The 18344-nt window shown below is 34.9% G+C and overlaps 2 protein-coding genes across 2 annotated transcripts; both read left to right on the forward strand.

Annotated features, from left to right (window-relative positions):
- The first annotated feature begins 3 nt into the window (after nucleotides 1-3).
- LOC140058612 (ankyrin repeat, SAM and basic leucine zipper domain-containing protein 1-like) lies at nucleotides 4-10916 on the forward strand. Its single transcript, XM_072104295.1, has 11 exons — nucleotides 4-125; nucleotides 545-746; nucleotides 1100-1222; nucleotides 1673-1787; nucleotides 2008-2119; nucleotides 2450-2581; nucleotides 2757-2842; nucleotides 5724-5877; nucleotides 9285-9397; nucleotides 9614-9839; nucleotides 9944-10916. Exons 1-11 carry the CDS (start codon nucleotides 21-23, stop codon nucleotides 10226-10228), a joined length of 1653 nt encoding a protein of 550 aa, XP_071960396.1. The 5' UTR covers nucleotides 4-20; the 3' UTR covers nucleotides 10229-10916.
- A 2109-nt stretch (nucleotides 10917-13025) lies between these two features.
- On the forward strand, nucleotides 13026-18021 carry LOC140059120 (protein Wnt-2b-A-like). Its single transcript, XM_072104961.1, has 5 exons — nucleotides 13026-13160; nucleotides 14883-15112; nucleotides 16642-16922; nucleotides 17149-17413; nucleotides 17529-18021. The coding sequence occupies exons 1-5, from the start codon at nucleotides 13084-13086 to the stop codon at nucleotides 17846-17848; spliced, it is 1173 nt and encodes a 390-aa protein (XP_071961062.1). The 5' UTR covers nucleotides 13026-13083; the 3' UTR covers nucleotides 17849-18021.
- The last annotated feature ends 323 nt before the right edge of the window (nucleotides 18022-18344 follow it).

Genomic DNA, 18344 nt, shown 5'->3' on the forward strand with positions numbered 1-18344 from the left:
GGCGCTATTTCAAAACAAAAATGGCTGCGTACATGAATGCAATCCCTGCCGGTGACGAAGATTTTGATTTTGATGATGATGGCTTTAATTTTGATGATGCTTATGCAAGTGCAACCCCTTTTGATGTAAGATAAACGTAGAATAAACCTAGTAAATTTAAGTTTGCAAAATTCATCAAAAAATAGACTAAATGGCGTCCAGACTTTTAGGACTAAAAGCTAGCCTTTCGCTCGACCTTACTTCTTTGATATTTCTGTCACTGTGGTTGGTTGGTTGGTTTGTCTGGTGAGGAAGCTGTGCTAATTCCTAACCATGACGTGTTGTGGGCCAGGCTAGGTCTAGTTAATGAGCCTGGTACCTAGTATGATGGAATGAACTAGCTAGGCCTAAGTTTTTAATTAACTCTTCATATTTCCATAATTAATGATAATATTTAATATGTTTATTTTTTTTTTAGGTTTTTTATAACTTATGCCAAAAGTTAAAACCAGAAAATATTAATATTATATATAGCCTATATAAGCATTTCTTTTTCTTAATTAAGGACACATCTTTTACAACAAAGTCCAAGTTTACAGTCGGTTCACCAGATGCTAAGGAAGAAATAATCGATGGCATGACGACGCAGAAGAAACAAAAGAGGTTGCCGGTACGAGACAAACAAGGGGCGTTACTCATTGCAGATGACCTGAGGACGGTCATTTTAAAAGGACACTTACAGGAAATGAAACACTTTTTACAACAAGGTTTGTTCGTTATGATGCATATCTAAAAAATTCACGATAAATTTATATCTTTATTACCTAGCAAATGTGTGGCCAAGTGGTTAAGACGGTGAACCATAATACCTAGCCATAACATCGACAAGTGTCATGTTCAAGGCTCACTCGCTCCATAGTTATGGTGCTAGAACGAGTCTTCTCGGATAAGGTCTATAAACTGTAGGTCCAGTGTACACCTGGCTCATGTACACTTTAAAGAATCTAAGTACATCTTTTGAGACGAGTACCCTTATGTACTAGTACACACACAGACATTGATTGTCAGCATATGCTTCTATAGATATAGTTGAAAAAAATAAAAATCTTTACATTTTTAGGAGTACCTGTTGACTTCAAGCTTCGAGATGGATGGACTCTTCTCATGTATTCTGCATCTTCTGGCAAAGCAGAAATCGTTAAATATTTATTAGAAAATAAAGCTGATCCAAATCTTGCTAGTGGTAAGTACTGTACTTACGCACCATAATTTCCCAACCAGACCATTATATTAAAGCAACACACACCTGCTGTATCCCAATACCTTTCTTCCATTTGCTAATATATATTTCACACTGATTTATAGTAGTATTGTATTGCTGCTTGTAAATAGTTTTTAGTTATAAATATAGTTTAGTTATTCATGTCTTTTTTGTTTAGTTAAATATGTTCTGTGTTGCTTCTTGGACCGCACTGCATATTGTGAGTGCCACCAATTCAAAGGTGTATGGTCAACAAATAAATAAATACCCAGGTATGCCTAGCACCCATATATATGGCCAGCAGACTACCTGGTGCATAGATCTGTTTTGAAGCTCACAATGAAGCTGCCATAACTGTACTACAACTACAGCCGTACATTGCTAAATATGACCTTGGAATTGTTTTGTCACATGACCGATTGTGTTTTTCAGATTTGTTTACTCCACTGATGGCAGCATGTTCTTGTAGTACAGCCTCAGAAGATCAAATCTTGCATTGTGTTAAGAAACTCCTAGAGCATGGTGCCAGGATTAACAGCCATGACAGGTAAACAGTATTTGTCTAGTAATGATTGCTACAATGATTGGTTGAAGTAGTCAACAATGTTCAACCAATTACAAGCTCTTGAAGTTACTGGGTTACTACATTATTGTTAGGGGGATTAATAAAAATACTCTTATGAATAAGATGAGTTTAACCAAGTTGAAAGATTAATGTCCAGTTGCTGTAGTGTTGTTGTTGCATTGTTTATGTTTATTTCTTACAGACATTTTATGACCAGTCTTATGTTTGCAGCCAAGTCTGGTTATGTATCTGTTGTTTCTCATTTAATTCACTGTAAATGTGACATTAATAAACAAGACGATCGACGGTGGACGGTAAGTTGCTAACAAAACCAAGGTTCAGGCTGAAACCACTTGCTGTGGTTGTGGTGTGCGTTGGCTTCTACCATTAGGACGTGCTGTAGATATCTAGAAATAGTCTATTACAAAGTAACTTGACGAATAAAAGACTAGTAAAGTTTGGTTTGCGGTACACCAGTGTTTCTAAAACAAAAGTAAATATGGTTGAGAATGGTGTACCGGAAACCTAACTTTACCAGCTTTGCTAAGTTACAGTCAAATATTTACCTTACTCTCAAAGACCAGAGATTTACTTACATTTGTTTTCTCAATTCTTAATAATAATACATAAAATACCTTGTATAGGCATTATGCTATGCGGCAGGTTGTGGCTCTGTTGCTGTTGTCAAGTTATTGCTTGATAATAAAGCAAAAACAAATCTAAGATGTTCAGAAGGTACACCAGCAGACGTAGCCTACAACAATGGACATGAAAAGGTTGGTACATCAATATTTAAATATCTTTTTATTTAAACCATTGCAACCATTGCAACCAGTAGATGGATTAAACCAGTCAGTCTGCGTGTTTGTCCACCCACTACAAAATTCCCCTTGTCAACACATTCAGTTTTGTTGCAGGAATGTTGTATGTTAATGATTTTTTTTTCTTTAGTTGTCAGAGGTAATAGAAGAACATGAACATCCAGAAAAACACAAGATGAGAAACAGTATAGACGCAGCTGATGGAACAGATAAAATGTAAGAAAATAGTAGATAAAGATGAGAAAAAGTATAGACGCAGCTGATGGAACAGATAAAATATAAGAAAATAGTAGATAAAGATGAGAAACAGTATAGACGCAGCTGATGGAACAGATAAAATGTAAGAAAATAGTAGATAAAGATGAGAAAAAGTATAGACGCAGCTGATGGAACAGATAAAATATAAGAAAATAGTAGATAAAGATGAGAAAAAGTATAGACGCAGCTGATGGAACAGATAAAATGTAAGAAAATAGTAGATAAAGATGAGAAAAAGTATAGACGCAGCTGATGGAACAGATAAAATATAAGAAAATAGTAGATAAAGATGAGAAACAGTATAGACGCAGCTGATGGAACAGATAAAATGTAAGAAAATAGTAGATAAAGATGAGAAACAGTATAGACGCAGCTGATGGAACAGATAAAATGTAAGAAAATAGTAGATAAAGATGAGAAACAGTATAGACGCAGCTGATGGAACAGATAAAATGTAAGAAAATAGTAGATAAAGATGAGAAAAAGTATAGACGCAGCTGATGGAACAGATAAAATATAAGAAAATAGTAGATAAAGATGAGAAACAGTATAGACGCAGCTGATGGAACAGATAAAATGTAAGAAAATAGTAGATAAAGATGAGAAAAAGTATAGACGCAGCTGATGGAACAGATAAAATATAAGAAAATAGTAGATAAAGATGAGAAACAGTATAGACGCAGCTGATGGAACAGATAAAATGTAAGAAAATAGTAGATAAAGATGAGAAAAAGTATAGACGCAGCTGATGGAACAGATAAAATATAAGAAAATAGTAGATAAAGATGAGAAACAGTATAGACGCAGCTGATGGAACAGATAAAATGTAAGAAAATAGTAGATAAAGATGAGAAACAGTATAGACGCAGCTGATGGAACAGATAAAATGTAAGAAAATAGTAGATAAAGATGAGAAACAGTATAGACGCAGCTGATGGAACAGATAAAATGTAAGAAAATAGTAGATAAAGATGAGAAAAAGTATAGACGCAGCTGATGGAACAGATAAAATATAAGAAAATAGTAGATAAAGATGAGAAACAGTATAGACGCAGCTGATGGAACAGATAAAATGTAAGAAAATAGTAGATAAAGATGAGAAACAGTATAGACGCAGCTGATGGAACAGATAAAATGTAAGAAAATAGTAGATAAAGATGAGAAACAGTATAGACGCAGCTGATGGAACAGATAAAATGTAAGAAAATAGTAGATAAAGATGAGAAAAAGTATAGACGCAGCTGATGGAACAGATAAAATATAAGAAAATAGTAGATAAAGATGAGAAACAGTATAGACGCAGCTGATGGAACAGATAAAATGTAAGAAAATAGTAGATAAAGATGAGAAAAAGTATAGACGCAGCTGATGGAACAGATAAAATATAAGAAAATAGTAGATAAAGATGAGAAACAGTATAGACGCAGCTGATGGAACAGATAAAATGTAAGAAAATAGTAGATAAAGATGAGAAACAGTATAGACGCAGCTGATGGAACAGATAAAATGTAAGAAAATAGTAGATAAAGATGAGAAAAAGTATAGACGCAGCTGATGGAACAGATAAAATGTAAGAAAATAGTAGATAAAGATGAGAAACAGTATAGACGCAGCTGATGGAACAGATAAAATGTAAGAAAATAGTAGATAAAGATGAGAAACAGTATAGACGCAGCTGATGGAACAGATAAAATGTAAGAAAATAGTAGATAAAGATGAGAAACAGTATAGACGCAGCTGATGGAACAGATAAAATGTAAGAAAATAGTAGATAAAGATGAGAAACAGTATAGACGCAGCTGATGGAACAGATAAAATGTAAGAAAATAGTAGATAAAGATGAGAAACAGTATAGACGCAGCTGATGGAACAGATAAAATGTAAGAAAATAGTAGATAAAGATGAGAAACAGTATAGACGCAGCTGATGGAACAGATAAAATATAAGAAAACAGTAGATAAAGATGAGAAACAGTATAGACGCAGCTGATGGAACAGATAAAATGTAAGAAAATAGTAGATAAAGATGAGAAACAGTATAGACGCAGCTGATGGAACAGATAAAATGTAAGAAAATAGTAGATAAAAATGAGAAACAGTAAAGACGCAGCTGATGGAACAGATAAAATGTAAGAAAACAGATAAAGATGAGAAACAGTATAGACGCAGCTGATGGAACAGATAAAATGTAAGAAAATAGTAGATAAAGATGAGAAACAGTATAGACGCAGCTGATGGAACAGATAAAATGTAAGAAAATAGTAGATAATGATGAGAAACAGTATAGACGCAGCTGATGGAACAGATAAAATGTAAGAAAATAGTAGATAAAGATGAGAAACAGTATAGACGCAGCTGATGGAACAGATAAAATGTAAGAAAATAGTAGATAAAGATGAGAAACAGTATAGACGCAGCTGATGGAACAGATAAAATGTAAGAAAATAGTAGATAAAGATGAGAAACAGTATAGATGCAGCTGATGGAACAGATAAAATATAAGAAAATAGTAGATAAAGATTGAATCAATGACCTTATAGTTGGAGGCAAAAGACACTGTTCTGTAGGTTTAACGCCACACCCAAGTTGGAGGAATGTCCATGTAAAATCAATCATATTTGTTGTCAAACTCACTAAATGTGGATCAATTCTGTTTAAGATTAAATATCTTCTCTAGTATGACATAAATGTAATAAACTTTTTTTTTTTAAAGAACACCCTCTCTAATTGTTGTCTTTATTGATAATCAATAGGGGTCGGATTAAAAAATAATGGATCGTTCCAGAAGTGGTATCGTACAGCACTCCCTTTTAAATGTTTAATTTGTTTGATTTTTTTAGAGATGTATCCAAAGCGGCTGATAAGTACAAGCGTTATGGTGATCTAGAGCTATTCTTATTTGGTATGAACCTTGGACACCTTATACCAGTGTTCCAACATCAAGAGTTAGATTTTACCACTGTCTTACAAATGACAGAAGGAGATTTAGAAAAGGTAGACTTTGATTCGATTAAACTAGATAACTTTAGAGAACATAATAGTATAAATCTGAGTTCATTTTCCTTTTGTTGCATGTTACCCACGGTAACATGCTTGCCTTCAAATCCCAGGGTTGTAACTCGCGACTCTTTAACTCCACTCCCCAAGCCTCAAATTAATAATAATAATAAATGAAAACTTATATAGCGCCGGTATCCTCCACCCATGTGGCGCTCATGGCGCTTTGTGCATTAACAACGTGCAAGAACATCAGCGAATAGCGACGTCTTTAGGTTGGTCTTGAAACTGTTTAGACTAGTTGAGCATTTAACTGTTGCTGGTAAGCTGTTCCATACACTTGCGGCCGCAACGTAAAAAGATCTCTGACCCCACTGATTTTTCGCTCTACGCTCTTGAAGAAGGTTTTGTGACAATGATCGTAGGCCTCTGCGGGATGATTCGTAACGATCCACAAGGTCAGATAAATAAGCAGGAGCACTGTCATTTAGGATCTTGAATACAAACAACGCAAGTTTGTACTTAATACGTTGTTGAACAGGCAACCAATGCAAATCCATCAGGACAGGAGTTATGTGAGCGTTTGATTTTGTATAAGTTACAATTCTAGCTGCCATATTTTGCAAGCGCTGCAAACGTTGTATTTGAGATTTTGGTATGCCAAACAACAAGGCATTACCAATGTCAATTTTAGAAGTGACAAATGAGTGTACAATCAATTCAGCTGTTTTCTTGTTAAGATTACCGCGAATACGACCAAGGTTCCTAATCGATATGCATGCTGCTTTGGATACAGATGTTATTTGTGCTTCCATAGTGAGATTACTATCCAGCATGATTCCCAGATTCCGGACCACCGATGAGGGAGCGATGTTAGAGTTTCCGATTCTGATATGTGTGATGTTGATTTTGGAGATGTTACATTTAGACCCGACGATAATAAACTCTGTCTTTCCATCATTCAACTTTAGGTAATTTGTTGTCATCCAATTGCGAACATCTTCTATACAGGCTTCCATCTTACTGATTGCTGCAGCAACATCCCTTTGCACTGGATTTACTGACACATAAATCTGTGTATCATCTGCATAGAAATGGAAATGTAGACTGTGTTTGCGAATAATGTCACCAAGGGGAAGCGTATAAATTGAAAACTGGCCAGGCCCAATTACTGACCCCTGTGGTACACCATATTCCAGGCAAGCTTCATCTGAGAATGCATCATTGATACAGACTAGCTGACGTCTTCCTGTAAGATATGACTGGAACCAGTTAAGAGCAACACCATTTATGCCAATGCGATTTCTCAGACGGGTTATCAGTCTTTGGTGATCAACTGTATCAAACGCTGCTGACAAATCCAACAACACCAATAGCGTTATTTTCCCATCATTCATTCCTTGTAACAAATCATTCTGTACCTTTAAAAGGGAACTCTCCGTGCTATGACATGCACGATATGCCAACTGGTAATTCTCATTTAAATTATGCTTTTGAAGATATGGAGTAATGCGTGATGTCACTACACGCTCCAGAGTCTTTCCAAGAAAAGAAAGATTCGACACCGGGCGGTAATTTTTCAGCGTGTTATGATCCAAGTTTTGCTTTTTTATTAAAGGACGAACGTGAGCAATTTTCAGTTCATCTGGCACTATGCCGGTATTAAGAGAATGGTTAATGATTTCCGTTATTATTGGAACGACTGCGTCTATACACTTCTTCAGTATAGAAGTAGGAACTGGATCTAACCTGCATGATTTTGTTGGTGATTTCATCAGAATGTTGCGGATCTCATCTTGAGATGCTGGTGTAAATGTTGTGAGATGCTGATGAACAGCTGTCACAGGCTCATTAAATGACATGTCATCAATCTTGAAGTCGTCTCTGATGATCTTGATCTTGTCTGTGAAAAACTGACAGAACCTGTTCGCAAGATCTAAGTCAGAAAGACTATCTGGGAGAGGTGATACCTGGCGATGATGAAGGAGTTGGTTAACAATTTTCAAAAAGTCCTTTCTGATCTGCTGCATGTTCTTCACACAAGCCAATGTAGTAGTTGGCCTTTGCCTTTCTTACCATGGAATTTACATTCCTCTTCTGTGCAATGTAAGCTTGACGATCTATTTCCAGATGAGAGATTCTCCATTTCTTTTCAAGCTTACGCTTTGTTCTTTTCTCAGCATAGATGTCACTGTTATACCAACTAGTGTTTGGTCGGACCTTAACTGTTCTCTTTTTCGGTGGTGCGTGTTTGTCAAGAAGTTCACTCAAAGTGGTGACATATAGTCGTACTTTACTTGATAAATCAAGATTTGAGAGCGAAGTTCCGAGATCAGACTGTGTGATATCTTTACATAATGTCTCAAAATTTATAGCATTCCAATGACGAGTTTCGATGGATTTAGTGATTACGGGTGGCTTCTTGATAAGGAGATTACATGTGATTGCATAGTGATCTGATATACCATCAATGACATTAAGGTTTGAGAAAACAGGAGGATCAGATGAACGAGTGATCAGCAAGTCTAATGTATGACCATGTCGGTGTGTAGGTGTAGACACATGCTGTTGAAGACTGCTTGCTACTACAAGTAGATTCCGAAAATGAATTGCATCTGCATCATTTGGCATATCCACATGGATGTTAAAGTCTCCAACGAATAGTATGGGAGCCGGCTTCAATACATAGTGATCAACCAAAGTTGAGAATTCTTCAGTGAAAACATTTAGACTGCAACCCGTTGATTTGCTTTGAGGACGATATACTGCTACGAGGAAAACTGAGGATGCATTGCTGACTATTTCCACATTTAGCAGTTCAAATGATTTTGGTAATAATCCTGTGTCATAACATTTAACCGCTATGCTTTCCTTGTAAAGAAGTGCAACTCCACCACCTCTTTTAGTACCAGCACGGGGAGCATGTTTGAGAGAGTATCCGTTGGGTGTAATATTTCCTATAACTGATGTGTCTTCTGGTTTAAGCCACGTTTCCGAAAGGGCAACAACATCCAGATTATGTTCGATAACGAAATCCACAAATTCTGTTGTTTTGTTCCGAACGGATCTTGTATTAATACTGCAAAATTTAATATTGTTTTTAGATAAGAGAGAGTTTGATGATAAGTCCGGAAATGATAGATTGTTTTTAGTGTGTTTGTCACGCCCAGCTCTTGTACCACGCCTGGTTTTTCTTTTTGGCCTCCTTGGTAATAGGTGGATACTACAGCTACTGGAGTTCAAATTAGACTTAGTTTATAAGCATAATAAATTATAAAATAGTTTATCCATCCTGTAATTGGCGAGGTACTTGCTGTTGGATGCGTTGAAAAAAAACAAAGACCATAATTACATTGATTGGATCATTTCATTAATCTGTGTCATCTTTAACTATCTGTTATTAGGTTGGTATTAAAGAACTTGGTGTACGCAAAAAGATATTAAAATCTTTACATGAAATTCACAAGAAGAAATGGGAGCCTGGTAGCGTTAGGACACCAAACAGTAAGATACTCAGGTGAGTAAACCAATGAATATGGTAGTGATGTATCCAAATATGGTAGTGATATGCCCAAATATGGTAGTGATATGACATCATTATATCCATATATGTGCACATCACATTTTTTGTCACATACAGTTTGATAGTAGTGTAGACAGACCCTTAGTCGTGTTATAAATTCGCTTATTTTATGGCATTGTTAATGTTATTGTTAAATTGTTTGTTTCGCAGCTGTAGAGAATCAATTGATATTTTAGAGAATATCAACAAACACATAAGTTATATATCAAGCACGATCAATTACGTTAGACGGAATCTTCAAGATCACAGCTCCCTCGTTAGTGAAAAAGTTGACAATAAGCTGGTAGAGAGACTATCAACTGAGACATCAGATTCATTAGTAAAGGTCAAAGGTCTTCACACCGAATTGAAACAGCTTAATCGACATGTATCTGAGGTATTTTTACTTGATTACATTTTATTATGATTTAATTAATTTGAAGATAACAATGTAATTATTATTGTATTTATCTTTATTTCTTTTTTTTTAAATACTTAAAGGTGACTTGTAACACGGACATGGTTGCAGCTGATCTAGTTGAGGCGCCAGAAAGTAGACGGACACTATGGATGAAGAGAGTTGTACCTTCTGTGCTCACCCTCACAGTTACCATGGCTACAATATGGATGAAACCAAGTCACTTATCTACTGCCCTCATCACAGCCACCATTGTTGGACTGCGGCCTCCTCCATTAATTTCAGCAGGGGTGGTCAGTTGGTTCTTTTATTGGACAACACAAACAGAGCCTTTGACTGTTGACTGGCTCACTAGTAGGTTTTCATAATAAAGTGATTTATATTTTTCTATAATAACTTTGTTTCTAATGAACGTTTAGTTGTCAATTATGGTATAATAAAGATAAAAGCGTGGATATTCGGTAAATATTTGCATAAATGCAGCGGATGGACTTGGCTGTTTCTTTTCTCTGTTTTACCTGAAGCTTGGTCCTAGATTGTATGCTGTGTTGGATTTTTTTGCTTCACAATTATTGTTTACATTAAAGAAATGTTTCTTTTTGGTGGTTTGCATAAAAAATATAACAACTATTTATTGAAAACCTGGTTTAGCACTTTTCAATATCACAGATATGGAGGCAAACATTCATCACATTTTACAACCAGCTGCATTTTTTATTATCACGCTTTTCATATATTATTATTATCTCATATTTCAGTTTATTCACGACGTAATCAACCCAAATAAGGAAGTATTTTGTGTGTTTATTTGCAGCAATAATATAAACTATTGTGACTGTGAATTGAATATATCTTGCCATCAATAAAGTGTATTGTAGTTTTATTCATTGCAATACTAAACTAGATTCTAATTTATTTTGCACAAGATTTTTATATCGTCACTTTTATAAGCAGCTAAATATTTCTTTCAATTTTTTCGCATTACGTCATAAGTCACTGACGCGAATATTCTACCAATAAAAACGTTTTACGTCGGATTTTTGCATATTAAGTAATAAAAACAATCGGACAATACTAAAATATTAACTTAACATTGAATATATATTGGAAATTGTTTCCCGAACGTTTGTTATTTTTCCCAGTAATTTAGCCCTTTTTGTTTTGAATCGATAAATAAAAAAAAAAACTTTTAGTGTGCAAATATCTAAAACTAGTACCTAGTATTCAGTCTTGCAGCCAAAATTTGAAAGTATGTTTATAATTCGTTGCAACGGTACCATAATACTCAGCAGGCCTACTACAGTAGTTAAGATTGAAACACCAAATGAATTTGGTCCAGATGCAATTCACGGACTAAGTAAAAGAATTATGTAGGCCTAAGATCAAAGAAAATGTTTCACTTTAAAGAGTTAAAACTGTTGGTAATGTCCTTTTGATCTGTCGGTCTTTCTTCGTACTGTTTGGGCGTTTCTTTGGAGTTTGTGTCGGTGAAACTTTTAAATTTAAATGCGAGATACTGTGAACAAATTGCGTTTTATTATGTAACAAAAGGCCATATGATCTATTGTGATTGGCAATGATAAAAAGCTAGGCCAATTAAATAGAGATGATTGTCGCATTAGTTGCTTTTATAGCGCTATCTTTGAAGGTATTAATTCATTGTGATCAAAATACCAAGGCGGCTTAGCTGGCGATTTTGCTGATCCAATTTCAGCGTGTTATTTGTTCTTTGTCGTGTGTTTCCTCGACTGATTGTTTAAGGATAATGACATAAGTATCAGGTACTTAGTGATTGCTCATTTTAAGCATGCAGCAGCAACTATGTTGTAAGAACATTGTCATGGTCAAATTCTTGATCAATATTATTAAATGTTTTTCTTCATAATTTTGCAAACTAAATGGTGTTATAGCCGTGTGTTTCTGGAAAGAAAACACAAAGATAATTAAAAAGGAAATCATTAAATCTTTTTCCTTTATTTTAAACAGTAACATGAATAAAAGGTCGAATGTAAACATTATTTAATATAATTCATACAATTAAAGGTAAAAAAGAAATAATTTCGTTAATTTAAACCATGGGAAGTATAATAAATACTTAACACAAAATAAACATTGTCGAAACTAGACTGATGCAATGCGAAATTGATGAAGTACGTCAGAGACCTACATACATACATAAATGAGTGAAAATGACGGATGATGTTATTGAGACTGTACTTAAAAGTTTACGAATGGTTTGAGAAAGAAAACATCGATGGATGTTGCTGTCATTTAATAACCATGGTTACCTATCATCTATTGATGAAGTTTGGACCGTCAGGAGAATGCCATCAATGTTTAGGCTAGAGAGAAATGAACTCCGCATGAATAGAACGTGGTGATAGATTGAGCGCCTCTGAATCACCCAAGCGTAACGAAAACATTTATAATATTATACGTGCGCGTACATACTATGATAATAATGTCGTACGCGCGCGTCACATTCGTGTTACCAATATAATAAGGAAATTATCGTTAAAACGAGAGTTTCAGTGTTTATGCGTTAGACATGAACTATCTGTGAACGCAAAGGAGGTGTTGACGGATTGAGGGTAACCATTTGAACACGTAGAGAGTTTGCTGACGGATTAATGATTAGGGATAAACTCGTAGCAGACGGAAAGGTGAAGTAATAGAAAGTTTGTAAACAAAGTTGATACAAATTGTCGCGATGATTAACGTACTCGGTAAGTGGATAAAAAATAAAATCTTATTTTGAAAACAAGTTTTTATTTAGAACGCGGTTTTGCTTGTTTTTTTTTTAGACTTGGCCAATGTCCTAAGTTTTAACAACTTTTATGCAACTTTAGATGACTCGTCTCCCACCAACAGAGTTTTACTTTTTTTTTTAATATATATTTTTAGTTTTAAGGCCTTGATTTAAATTATTCCGAAATACTTCTTATTTAGTTAAGAAGTAAAGTCAATTTTCCTGATTCTAATTGGCACTCGTGTTGTTGATAGGATGTGCAGGGGTAGGCCCAAATACTCAGAAACGGTGCCTTTAGATACATAAGCAGCCAATGACAGCTTCAAGTGGTGTGACGTAATGAGTCTTATTTGCTTCTTAGTAAGGTGTCATTGGACAGAGTTATTTAGTAGTCCAACCATACCCGTGTTCTGTGGAAAATATCGTATAGGAATTATATATACTTTTATTATTTACTTTGGATATAGGATCATAATGGAATTTATAAGGATATTTTTAACATTTTCTTTGATAGTGTTTACGCTTCCGTCTGAGACAGCATCGATGTGGTGGTAAGTAGGCCTAGTACTTAAAATCTTTTTTCTCCTTAGGCCTAATCTTAAATTTATAGAAACATTGGCAATAAGGTTGTAATATTGAGAGGTTTTTGGTTAAAAAAGTAAAAAGTTTTGGGGTTTTTTTACAAATCGCTTGCATGTTCTTCGTAAACTGTTCGTCCTAATTTTCTATTTTGCTTCAGTTATAAGTTGTTAAAGATCTATAAACACATCCCGTAGTAACATAGGCTATGTAAATAGAGCAGGTTAGGAGTGGTCGATCGAATTCATTCATCTACAATCATTCATTAAACTCTTCAATTTATTCATGGGCTTGTTAAAAATTGGAAACGTGTAATTTATTATTGACTTTAATTGTTTGCAAATATTTTACCAAAACTCGTTTATGCCGCAACAAACAAAACAAAACAAACAACCTTTTCATAAATATTGCGCACTCCAAAATTAATATAGGTTTATTTGATAGAAAGTTCACGAAAAGAGACACGCATTTAAAGTAGTGCAAACAACCGACCTTACACGCAGTTGAACGTGCGCACTGCGCACTGATATCGTGTTTCTAGTACTGTACGTATTTTTATGAATGATCATACGTACCTACACGTCCCTATGTGCACATTATGTTACGTTGTCTGGTTTTAAAGTCGTGTTGTTTTCAGTAGTGTTCAAGTACCATACCTTTCAATCATCTCTTAATTGTAGAAGTTCAGAACATTAGAAACTGAAGAATGACATTCTCATAACATGGACCACATAGAAAGTGTCTGATCATTCTTACATCAATATGTCACTTTATATGGCTATTGTCACTCGTCATTGTGACAAGTTTAAATTACCAACAAGGATCGTGTGCTTGTTGATATCAGTCAAATATCATGTGGTTAGGTATTTAATGATATTTTTTATCAACTCTAAAGCTCTGTCTACATTTTCAAACTAGTTTGACAAAAATGTGTGAGGTGCCTAAACATGGTAGTGATATACCCAAATATGGTAGTGATGACATCATCATGTCCTTATATGGGCACATCACATTTTGTGTGTCACATAAAGTTTGATAGTGTGAGACAGAGCCCTAGGCCCTTATAATTATTTTATATTAAAACCAATGGTACTTTTTACAATAAAAATTAACTTTGAAATTGCGATACAAGTTGAGAAGTTTCAATATTGCGTAACAACTCGTTGCTTTTGCTTCTTCAGTCTTCGTTTATTATTGTTACTTTAGCCTGTTTATTCCTTGCCTTATCTTGATGAAAACATTAAATTATCCTTTAAATTATTCTCATAATCAAGATAAGACAATTTTGGTTAAAATAAAAGTACCGCCGCATCCAATGACGGATGGTGTTACCTCCTGAGGAGCAAGGTGTGTCGACCCAGTTTATTGTTTGTTTTCTGTAAGTATCCACTAAGCACGAACAAAGCACCACAAATCATTCTAATGATGCTTGTAACTCATTTGAAGAAAAATGTATTTATTTGAAAAGATCATTTATGAGATTGACCCCAATTAATTCTTAAACCTTTTTTTACCGATACTCTATAATATATTGCATTGATATCGCTGTCAGTGGCATCAGAACTTGTACGCGCGCATCCAAATACTGGTGATATGGGAAGGATTTTACGCTCGTTAATTCTGATGTGTTTCTAAAACATTGTTTTTAAAAATTATGAACTATTAAATATATAATATTATTTATTATATTTTAGGTATGTGGCACAACTAAGCAGCGTCGGCTCTCGAATATTATGTGAAAATATACCAGGCCTTGTTGGAAAACAGAGGCAACTTTGTCGAGCTAACCCAGACGTAATGATCAGTCTGGGAGGGGGCGCTAAAGTCGGTGTTGAAGAATGTCAGAACCAATTTGGAAACAGCCGCTGGAACTGTTCAACAATTAATGGAGATACCACGGTCTTTGGAAAAGTCATGTTAAAAAGTAAGAAAAAGAAACAAATGAAACGACATTTTAAATTATTTTATTATCTGCAAATTAATAATGGTAAAACAATTCGTTAAATGAATGTAGCTAAATTCAGTTTAAAGTTCAATCATGAACTGTAATCGAGTCGCATCAATGTCTAAAATAACTGTAAACATTTTAGGTTGTAGTGTAATATTATTTTTCGACCGCTAGCAATACAATTATGATTTTAATATCAATCGAGGTGTATTGTATCTAACCAAACACGCGCTTTGTGGGAGACCATACTTTTGCCTGTGGTTACATTTAATATATATTATACCCGCATAACAAAAGCAGTAATCCATCATCCTTTGACAACGTACTTATTGAGCGCTGCGTTGAACTAGCTGAACGCGTAATAAAGTTACGCACGTAGTAGACGTTTGAACGCCGAATCCGCACTCAACATGTGTAAGCCTAACTTAGATTAGATAAATTTAAAGAATATTTTATTTCAACTTAAAAAATATTTTATGCTATATTTGAAAAATCAGCAGTCTAAATGTTTCGTCAAAGACCAATTAAAGAACATCAATTCGTAATATGTATATCCTAGATTTCAGCATGCCAACAGGATCTTAACACGCCAGTCTAGGAAAAATAAAAGCCAGATTTGCGATAGCGTATTATTTTACAGTAAAAATAAACACTGTGTATATTATACAAACTATATACTATAGGTATAGTGGTGAATGTATCCTTCTTTCTCTAACTAGGTTAGGTTCTACGAGAAGAATTTCTTATGAAAACAATATTCTGCTCTGGTGGCAGTCGTGAACTGAAAAATAACAAAAAAACCTATATAATTATTTTTACAAACCATCAATCCCATGGGCTTTCTATTGAATGCGATCGACTCGACAAAAATAGGGCAAATATGGCATAGTGTATAAGCGTTTGAAGAATCTTGTTTATACTCTTTGGTACGGTTTTAAAATGTTACAATAGTTGTTTATATTTTAACTGATTAAATCGCTTATAATCCAAGGACCAAAGATTTCAGATGTTGCTGAAACAATTACTGAAATGTTGGCAAAACAAAAAAAAACAGTTAAAAAGCAATTGATGGCTAAATAAAAGAAAACAAATGAATTCATAGAATATAAACGATATGTATTTAACCCAAGGTAAGCCGCAGTACGACCTGGCAAGATCGATGCCAGTTCAGGGCCTAATAAATTGAGTTTTTGTTTCTAGGTTGACGGAGTTACAAATGGTGCAATTGTGATTACTGATATATTTTAATTAGCATGATCTGTCTTCAAAGATGTTAAACAATGTACCCTTCTGTTTAGATTTAGGCATACATGTCACGTGACTCATCCATCATAGAGAGTCCTTAAATATAGGCCTAATGCCACCACGACACGAGAAAAATGACGCTGCGCTGCGTCCAATTAACGGTCAAATATTATGTACGCGCGCGTCGACTTTGTGTTTGTTAGGTTTATGTTGAGTTTTATAGTTATCGTAATTTATAAAATTTAAATTGTATTTTTCAGCCGGTAGCAGGGAAGCGGCCTTTGTCTACTCCATCTCATCTGCAGGTGTTGTGCATTCAATAACGCGATCATGCAGTAAAGGTGATCTTCTCGACTGCGCATGCGATCCAAGCAAACGAGGAACTGACCAGGATGATTATGGAGATTTCGAGTGGGGAGGATGTAGCGACAATGTTGGATATGCATCGGAATTCACTAAACAATTTGTGGATGCAAAAGAAAAGAAACAAAGTGACGCAAAGGCACTTATGAATATTCATAACAACAGGGCGGGGCGAAGAGTAAGTTTTTACGTCTTCAGATACTTTAGTGGCGGGGTGGGTTCACAGGCTAAGAAAAATGGTACTTATGCGCGCGCGTACCGGTGTATTTCATCAGTGTCTCTTCATGGCGATTGTTGACTTACTTTAAGTTGTTGAGCTGGCCTCATTAAATTAAAATTGATGAAATTGATATTATGATAATAGTCAATTATTTTTAATCTATGTTTTTTTTTGTCTTCTTCAGGCGGTTTCACGTGCAATGAAGCTCCAGTGTAAATGTCATGGAGTCAGTGGTGCTTGTAACATACGAACCTGTTGGTTGGCGATGGCTGAATTTCGTAGAGTTGGTGACATTTTGAAGAGGCGCTATGACAGTGCCAGTAAAATGGTGATGAACCAAGATAGCGCCGGACTAATAGTTGTCAACAAGAACCATAAGCAGCCGTCAAAGTCCGACTTGATATACTTTGAAAGCTCTCCTGATTATTGTGTTAAAAGTCAGAAAACAGGTACCGTAAGAAAAAGCAAATATGTTACCGATTATTTTATATTTTTTCGGCCATCTTTTGTTGATTTTTGATACTTTTTAATATGATTTTATTATTTAAATTTTTATTTCTTCAGGTTCGCTTGGAACAGCAGGCCGCGCATGCAATAAAACATCAAAATCAACTGACGGATGTGACATCATGTGTTGTGGGCGTGGTTACGATACTGCACGGGTGACACGCACGTCGAAATGCGAGTGCAAATTTCACTGGTGTTGCTACGTGCGCTGTAAAGAATGCACAGAAACGGTGGACGTGCATACATGCAAAGCACCAAACGAAGAAAGAACCAACACACATATTCACAGAAGAGCACAAGACAAGAAAAAGAAACATAAAAATGACGATGAAGACAATTTAGACAACGTATTACGAACAATCAATGCATCTTTATAATATATAAATAGGAATATAAAAGAACTATATTTACGATCAAATATAAATAGGGTGGTGTATTGTTTTAACCCCGGCTTCTTTTGTACTTTTTTACGACCAGCAGAGAAGGCTAAAAAATGTTAACACGAAAAGTCGACGCGCGCGTAACGCGTACATGTCTTCTTATCCTTTGAACGCCGCTTCTGAAGCTCGTGTCTTCTAACTATACAGGCCTAGTCAATCGTTTGTACTAATTGAATTGAATTTCAAAATATTTTATCATTGTCTTACAATAAAGTATAAAGCCTACCAAAATACACATTTTTTGTCGATCAGGATTCAAATCCTATGTTATTAATTGCCGACTGCTGGACGAACTGTTAAAAAAAATGTTCTTTCTTTTTGTTCTTTTAATTAAACATCTGTCTTAAAAATATAATGTTAGTAAGCCAATGACATTTTTTTGTAGTGTATATAAGAAAATAAAACAAAATTTGTAAAAATGAATATGCTTATT

The sequence above is a fragment of the Antedon mediterranea genome, chromosome 9 (genome assembly GCF_964355755.1).
Source record: "Antedon mediterranea chromosome 9, ecAntMedi1.1, whole genome shotgun sequence".
NCBI lineage: Eukaryota > Metazoa > Echinodermata > Crinoidea > Comatulida > Antedonidae > Antedon > Antedon mediterranea.

Excerpts from the sequence above, each read along its gene's own strand:
- LOC140059120 (XM_072104961.1), top strand. The coding sequence starts at position 13,084 with ATGGAATTTATAAGGATATTTTTAACATTTTCTTTGATAGTGTTTACG. Across the intron at positions 15,113-16,641 it reads TGGAAAAGTCATGTTAAAAA|CCGGTAGCAGGGAAGCGGCC; the intron begins GTAAGAAAAAGA and ends TGTATTTTTCAG. Across the intron at positions 16,923-17,148 it reads ACAACAGGGCGGGGCGAAGA|GCGGTTTCACGTGCAATGAA; the intron begins GTAAGTTTTTAC and ends TGTCTTCTTCAG.
- LOC140058612 (XM_072104295.1), top strand. The coding sequence starts at position 21 with ATGGCTGCGTACATGAATGCAATCCCTGCCGGTGACGAAGATTTTGAT. Across the intron at positions 747-1,099 it reads GAAACACTTTTTACAACAAG|GAGTACCTGTTGACTTCAAG; the intron begins GTTTGTTCGTTA and ends TTACATTTTTAG. Across the intron at positions 1,223-1,672 it reads TGATCCAAATCTTGCTAGTG|ATTTGTTTACTCCACTGATG; the intron begins GTAAGTACTGTA and ends TGTGTTTTTCAG.